This window comes from Calliphora vicina, chromosome 5, assembly GCF_958450345.1.
Source record: "Calliphora vicina chromosome 5, idCalVici1.1, whole genome shotgun sequence".
In the NCBI taxonomy this organism is placed as follows: Eukaryota; Metazoa; Arthropoda; class Insecta; order Diptera; family Calliphoridae; genus Calliphora; species Calliphora vicina.
Genome location: NC_088784.1, coordinates 57,156,418 through 57,164,920, shown reverse-complemented (window position 1 = coordinate 57,164,920; position 8,503 = coordinate 57,156,418). Strand labels below are relative to the sequence as shown.

The following is an 8,503-nucleotide window of genomic DNA, read 5'->3' as shown; positions in this document are numbered from 1 at the left end:
TTACTACTTTTATTACTCCTTTTTTGCAAAAATGACACCGAAGTCCCAAATTTTTGGGGACCCATAAAAAGTGCATGACTTTGGGCCATTTTTTTTGGGTTTTTTTTTATCATGTAGTGGTGTCCGTATATGGTTATTTTTTTTCGTGTTGCACTGTGTTATTTAATGGAATGTTTAAGAGAACAAATTTAATTTGTATATTGGATTAAGAATTAATTCTTGCGAATCTTTGAATAAATTAAACACTAATTAGTTTTTACACATTTTTCAATACATATTTCATATATTTACATACGCAATGTATGTATTAAGGCATAAATACGAGTATATAAATAAATACACAAATATACTTACAATGTAAATGTAAATAATCAATATTGTACATAAATACTTCTTATATAAATATAGAACATTTTGTATATAAATTAACAATAAATTTAACAAATCTCTGTTGATCTAAAATAAATAAATAAAAACAATAAGTTGAATTAATTTCGAAATTGTTCCCTTCTATGTGTGTTGCGAAGATTAATTCCCATTAAGGATGAGAGACCTAAGGCACATAACTGAAATAAATAGGAGAAACAAGTTTTAAAATTAATATTTTCAGGTTTTAAATTAAACTGCACAGCAAAAAGGTGCTTATAACTAAAGTTAAAGATTAAAATATAGCGAAAATTTAAATTTTAATTTCAGACATGCACTAACATCTAATACTCTGGCTATATTTTGAAACTATATTTATTTTCTAACTTATATTGTTAACGATAGCTTAACGGTAGTCGAACTGAAATGTTATTTTATTAGTAACCTCGGCCAACTTTGGTTTATAGTTAAATTGGAATTGGATGGATTTACACAATTCCACATTGTTTTACGTCGAACGTAGAATAATTGCAATATCGATGGCAAAAGCACATCCTCAAAAACTATATTAATTTAGGTTTTCTCAACATCATTTAATTTTTCTGATTATAATCAATTGGTTTATTCTCAATATTAAATTGGTTTTCTTAATTTAAATTCGTATTTCCTTAATATTAATATTTATTTGCTATTCCGTATATTCAATATGAATTTCTTGATTTCAATTTGTTTTTTCTCAATATTAACTTGTTTTGTGGATTATAGTTTGTATTCATGGCAGAACAACCAAGGTACAATTATTAGAAAGTCTGTTCTCAATTATACATTCCCTATAACGTCAAACAAAAGAAAATTAATAAAAAGGAAATGTCTAAAAAAATGTATTAAATTTTAATTTTTATTACAAAAAATTAAATTTAAACCATTTATATATAATTGACGAAATACTATATTTTTTAAATACGTATATATATACGTATTTGAATTAAAACATTAAAAATGTATAAAATATCGCGGCAACAAATTAAAAAAAGTTAAGTGAGTTTGACGTTTTAAGGGTGATCATTGGAAACTCTTTTGTCTTTTCCACTAGTCAAATTTATGGATTCAAAATCAACAACAAACTGAAAATTTACAGAATCTTGACTATTGTAGTACTAAACATAGAAGAACACTGCACGATGTAGCTAATTACTACGATTTATGTATCTTATCTTTTGCGAATAAAATTAACTTCGTTGTCTATATGTGTGAAAAAGTTAAGAGCGTATACATATGCAATTTCAATTTTTAATGCCGTTTTAAAAATCAAAAATTTCGAAATTTTTCTAAAAAAAATTTTTTTTTTGCCCAAAAAAATTTATATTTTTAAAACGAAGATTAAAAACGTGTTAAGCCTTGCTTAAAGGTAATTTTATTGCGGAATTTCGCAGTTTATTTAAGAAACTAAACCGTTTTTGAGTTACACGAATATATGTTGTGCAACCTCCTCCATTTTCGAAATAACGGTATATCTCGAAAATACAAGCTAACCTAAAAAACGGCTAGCACCACCGCATTCAGTGTACCCGAATTAGTTTAACCCACTGGGTGTTCTTCTTGACAGAAAAAAAGTCTCAATTTCATGCACAGTGTTATCGGAAGTTGGCCTTATATGTGAGCTATAACATGACTTCCATATATACAAAACTTATTTAGAGCGAAATTTGTGTAGATACCTATATGAATTAAACATTTATGACCGATAAAGTCCAATTTCGGGTGGACATTTGTATGGTGGCTAGGTGAAATAATGGACCGATTTCAGCCAGTTTCAATAGGCTTCGATCTTGGGCTGAATAAAATTGATGTATCAAATTTGATCGAAATATCTTCAAAATTGCGACCTATAATTTGCGCACAAGGTTTATATGGACTGCCAACTAGCCAGACGCACGGACATCGTTTAATCGACTCAGAAAGTGGGACTGAGTCGATCGGTTTACTTTAAGGTTGATGTAAGACTAATATTTTTGGAAGTTACTAACATCAGGGTTAAACTAATTCGGGTACGCTGAGTTCAGTGGTGCTAACAGTTTTTTTAGGTTAGCTCGTATTTTCGAGAAATACCGTTATTATTTATTTTTTTTTAATTTTTTAATTTTTAAAAATTGTATACATTTTTGAAAAGAACACACAATTTCCTATACGTGGATATACATATAATATATATTTATCTTATATTATCCACTAGTCAAATTTATGGATTCAAAATCAACAACAAAAAGAAAATTTACAGTATCTTGCCGTTTCACTGTGGTTCCAAATCAAAATGTGGTTCCAAAAAAAAATTAACGAAAATATGATTCAACATTTTTTGACTATTGCTGTACTAAACATAGAAAACTGTGCACGATGTAGCTAATTACTACGAGTTATGTATCTTATCTTTTGTGAATAAAATTAAAATTTTGATCATTTAGGGGTTGTTTTATTTGGAACTTCGTTTTCTATATGTGTGAGAAAAATTAAGAGCGTATATGAATTTTCCAATTTTTAATGCCGTTTTAAAAATCAAAAATTTCGAAATTTTTCAAAAAAATTTATATTTCTAAAACGACTACGTAGATTAAAAACGTGTTAAGCTTTATTTAAAGGTAATTTTATTGCAGAATTTCGTTTTTTTCAGTTTATTCAAGAAAGTAAAATGTTTTTGAATTACGCGAATGTATGTTGTGCAACATCCTCCATTTTCGAAATAACGGTATATCTCGAAAATACGAGCTAACTTAAAAAACGGTTAGCTCCATTGAATTCAGGGTATCCGAATTAGTTTAACCCACTGGGTTCCCTTCTTGACAGAAAAAAAGTGTCAATTTCTAGCACAGTGTTATTATTTATCATTAAAACTCAAACATAAGTAATAAAACAGCAAAAACAAATCTTAAAAATATTGAAAACAAAATATTTTAGAATTTTTTTTATGTATCCTGTAAAATTTGTTAAAAGGGACTTGTCAAGTTGCACACTAAGCTATATAACATTTTTGAAAACTTTAATGTTGTTCAGAATCAAAATATGTTTATTAATAGAAAATTAGCTCTATGTGGAGAAATAACACGCTCGTCGGACGTCCTTATTTCAGTGCCATCGAGAGTTTTGCGTAGGGTTCCTTATTTCCCGGACTTTTTCCATTCCGTGGAGGAAATTAAAGAATCGTTTGTTTCCAGGGAATTATTTTATACTAAATTAAACCAAAACAGTAAATGTTTTACGAATAAATTGTCATAGACTTTAACCAAACAGTATTATAATAGAAGTATAAAATAACTATTTGGTTGTACAATGTTGGTCCAACCTATTTAATCCTCCGTTAGTCGCAATCATTTTCAATCGAGACTAGTCGCAATGTATCAAATTGATATCAATAAAAAAAGGCGAGTTTGAAAAGAAGCTCTACACGTTTTATTTCGAAAACATAAAAATTATATTAAATTCAAAGTATTTAAAAGAGTGATGCAAGTTAAATTGCAGTAAAAATATATGTTTATCAAAAAATAGCTTAAAATTTAGGGTATTTAAAAAAATTTACATTAGAAATGTTTTTGCCTGTATCAACCAGATCAGTTGCGTCTAACGGAGGGTTAAGGGTTTCTAATTTAATAGTTGCATTTGATCGGTATTGTCACACTCGTCATTTTAATCGGTAAAAAATCCATAATTTCTATTGTTTAGTTAAAAAACTTAAGAATTTTAACTATGTTAAAGGAGTAAAGCATTATTAGTTAGTTTCGAAAGAGAAAGTTTTCAAATCAAATTGTATACTAATTTCTATTTTCTCTAAATATAAATATCCTTAAAAGTTGAAGTGTTATGAAGCTTAACAATTTCTTTAAGAACAAACATTTTTAAATTTGATTCCTTCTTAATTACCGAAATTATGGAATTAGCAACAAATTTGGCAATTGAAATGAAAATTTCCAAAAAAAAAATAACTTTTCGCCTTACGCTTTCTCGAAATTAGAATTGGGGTACCAAACTGAATTTTGGTGGAGACCATATAAATTAGCAGTGAAGGTAAAGGTCGATTGGCAGTTCTTTCTAGCCGTAATTTATGATGTCGTTAGGAATATTTCGAGGCCAAATAATCATTACTTTGTGATAATTTACTTAAATCAAATAGACATTTGTTTATTTTATTGATTTGGACTTTGGTTTTTAATTTTAAAAACAAAAATGTTGACCACGTTTGAAACATGTTATTTACTAGATTGACTGTCATACTAAGTAGGAATATTGAAAATAAAATTAACAAACCATTAATTAATTAAGGGCTAGGTTGGACATAATGTAAGTATATGTCGTTAGTTGTGTCTACTGTATATCATGTCTTGGGATAAAAAATAAATATTTATAAACAACTAAACAAATTACTTTTGCTATAACTAGACCCAAAATATATTGGTAAACATGTTTGTCTTAACAAAGGTAACAAAATCAGTTTTAACTGTGAGTCGGCCTAATATTTATAGCTTATTTTATGGTGTTTTTTTAAACAGCTAAAGATGTCATGAAAATTAGTTGATGATTTTTACTTACTTCCAAAAAGAATAAAATCCATTTAATCGCCAAACCAATGCGGCCACTTTTAAAGGCTGTTTCCTCGATGATTTCCAAACAGTTTTCAGTAAATAAATTACTTGGTGTCCTCTCCTCATTTTCATAACAATTCTTGGGTATCGATCGACCCATTAAAATGTAGTCCTGAGAGCCATTTTTTCCACAACAATGATACTATTAATCGAAATAAAAATCAAAAATTATAGTAACAATAATTAAATATGTATATGTATTTAATATAAAGATATTGGCTTTTCTACCTTCTTTTCCGTTTCAATAATTTGTTCTACATTTAAAGTGTAATTACTCCATAAATTATTAAAGTTGTTTCGGGCATTCTCAACATAATCGGTGGAATGGGCAGCGACAATAATATAAATTTGGAATGCCAACAAAAACACCATACACATGGCATACTGCTGACAATGAAATGGGAAATACAATAATGAATAACCAAAATTAATAACGCACATAGACATGACAAGACAAGACACTGGACAAAAAAAAACAATAGATTTTCACTTACACTCCATATGAGACTAGACGAGTGACGACAAGCTCCAATACAGCCCATAAATGAGGTAAGTATAACGAATGAACCAATAAATATTTGTACCACGATGGCAACGTGTTCAAAAGTACCTGGTGTTGAAGAGTTTAATTCGTAAACGGACAGTGCTATTAAACCAATACCCAGTAACTGGTGAAAAACAAAAGAAATTTATTCATTTTATTATTTATGTATACAAATCTATTCATACATATGTATGTATGTAAATATGTATGTATGTTAATATGTATGAAAGGATTCAGTTTTTCCTTTGTCCATGACGTATACGTGTGGAAAAATATTTAATTAAACAATTTGTTTTGTGAATCACTCATACGCACCGATAGCACTGAGTTTAGGATGCTTAATAAAACCTTATAGAATGATAATTGGCAACTCATATTTAGATTTATTGGTTTATTTATTTGGTTGTAGAATTTATTTCATTAAATTTCTAATTTAAAACTATTTTATATATTTTTTTTTTTTGTTTTTTTTTTTCTTTGCAATTTTATTTGTTTTTGCAATGGCCACCACTTGCTTTCTTCACAGCCAACAATATACTAACATTTCGTTTATTGTTCATTACTCAACTCTACTCTACTCACTTCTACAACAACATCAATAAATACAAACTACCACAAATACAGATATTGTTGTTGTAAATTTCCTTTTCAATATTTCTCTATTTATGACAGGGGTGGCAAATGAAATTTTGAAATTAAAACAATATTTTTTATTCGAAATTACTTGAAATTTATTTTCAAGTTAATGTTTAAAAATTACTTTATATAAATACAAATTTTGAGGAAAAATATCTCAAAAAAGCAAGACCAATTTTTCATAATACACTCAGGTCTCGTTTTATGCGGATTTTTTTATGTGGATGAAAATTTATGCGATTTTTAAATTAAAGATTTTTTTTGGAATTTTAAAAGATTTTGAAATTTTAGATTTTTTTTTAGCTTTTTACTGTTTTTAAATTAAACCAAGTTTGCAGCACTGATATAATCGTTATAGTTTGTTTTATTTATTTTTTTTTCATATTTTATTTATTGTATCTTCACAAAAAAACTATCAATAATTTGTTCAAATCTTAAATCTAAATATTAATTTTTATTTACGTCCCACCACAGTTGGACGAAAAATTATGTTTAATTTATAGATCCTATCATCAGCGCAGGTTTGTTGGATTCCTTCCTCTTAGTCGGATGTAGCCATTACTTCTCATTAATGTTCGTGCAAGTGGGTTTGGGTGAACTTCTAACTTTTTCAAATATGACTCCGCTTGTTTTTTTATTTCATTTTTCACAAGGGAGACACCTTGGTCCTTATGAATGTTAATATTTCTCACATACCAAGGCGCTGCTGTTATCATTCGTAATATTTTATTTTGAAATCTTTGAATTTTTTCAATATTAGAAGCTGAGGCCGTGCCCCATAATTGAATTCCATAGCACCATATGGGTTTTATTATTGAGCTGTACAGCAAAAGTTTGCAATCTAAAATAAAATTCTTAATATGGATCCAGATACGGAAAGAGCATTGAAGATTCAACGCGGACTGACTTGTCTGTTTTCCGGATATCAAGAGTTGCATGAGCAACTTAAAAATTAAAAATCGCAAAGTTTGAAGACAAATTATTTTTCAAGCAAAGAAACAATTTAAGCCCCTAAAAATACGTTGAACTCGTACCCTATGCACGAGATAAATTCTAGTGATGAAAATTATATTTTACCATATGATGACAATATGATTATATCATCTCGTGATTCAGATTAATCATCATATGGAATTTTCATATAAGAATTTTCTTAAAAAATGTTTTAGCATATTTTTTGGATTATGTATTTTCTGTAATTAATGAATTAATATTATATTTTTGTTTTTTTTTTTTGTTTTAATAAATGAAATAAATATATTTTTGTTGATTTTTTTATGCGATTTTGTATTGATTTTTTAATTAAAATCTGAATTTATGCGGTTTTTCAGAATTTTGGAACGAATCATTCGTTTTTATACGAAGCTAGAGTATCGTTTTATGCGAAATCAATTTATGCTATTTTTTTGGAACGCATCTATCGCATAAAACGAGACCTGAGTGTATATGTTACTTAAATAAAATGTTATAAAATATATGCTACGATTGTGTGTTTAAATCGAATAGAAATTAGTTTCAGGTTTCAAAATCTAGCTCTTAGTTGAGTATCATTTGTTGTATTAATGTTTAAGGATGTTTCCAGGATTAAAAAAGAAATTGCGAAATTCGTATTTTTCAGTTTAATGCCAGTATATTTTATCACAGCTAATATATTTAACATTTTTAAAGTACTAGACAAATCTGCGATTAAAATTAAATATTAATGTTAGTAAAACATTAAATGATTCTTAAAATTTTTAAAAAATAAATTAAATTTTTGATAAGAATGTTTAAATTTCTTATGAAAATATTGATATGAAAATAATGATTAGTGTTTTAAAGTAAATAATGTTTTGTCAAAAATTATAATTACTTTTTAAATATCTTAAGAAATTTTTTTCCAACTTCAATGCAAACTATTAATTGCAAAATTGTATAGTATTAAAAAAAAGAAATTCATTAGCTGTGATGAAAACTATTGGCAATTAAACCTTTCGGTACTACTGGGATAATTTTCAAATGCAATTTCTTATCTAAATAACACCTAAACCATGTTTAAGAGTTCATTATAATATTTCAATAAAAGTGTAAAGGTACATGTCAGCGTATTCATGCAGCTTGAAAATGAAAGTATATAAAAAATATGGAGGAAATAAATCTCTAACTTCTAAACGCTTAGTCCAATTTGAAATTTCACACGCGGAAAGAGAAAGTCTTGCCGCATTTAAGTTTTGAGTTCTGACATCATGGACGCTTTGTGTTACAAGTGTTTTGGACCATTCCTCAAATTAAATCCCTAATTAATTAATTTTTTTTTTTTTAATAATAAATTGAGTTTTAATAAAAA

General features: G+C 27.4%; 1 protein-coding gene across 1 annotated transcript; it reads right to left on the bottom strand.

Moving 5' to 3' along the window:
- Positions 1 to 260: 260 nt before the first annotated feature.
- Tsp42En (Tetraspanin 42En) lies at positions 261 to 6,026 on the bottom strand. Its single transcript, XM_065513245.1, has 5 exons — positions 5,857 to 6,026; positions 5,492 to 5,665; positions 5,226 to 5,381; positions 4,945 to 5,139; positions 261 to 566 (listed from the first exon to the last, which is right to left on the bottom strand). The coding sequence occupies exons 1-5, from the start codon at positions 5,914 to 5,916 to the stop codon at positions 489 to 491; spliced, it is 663 nt and encodes a 220-aa protein (XP_065369317.1). The 5' UTR covers positions 5,917 to 6,026; the 3' UTR covers positions 261 to 488.
- Between the last annotated feature and the right edge of the window lie 2,477 nt (positions 6,027 to 8,503).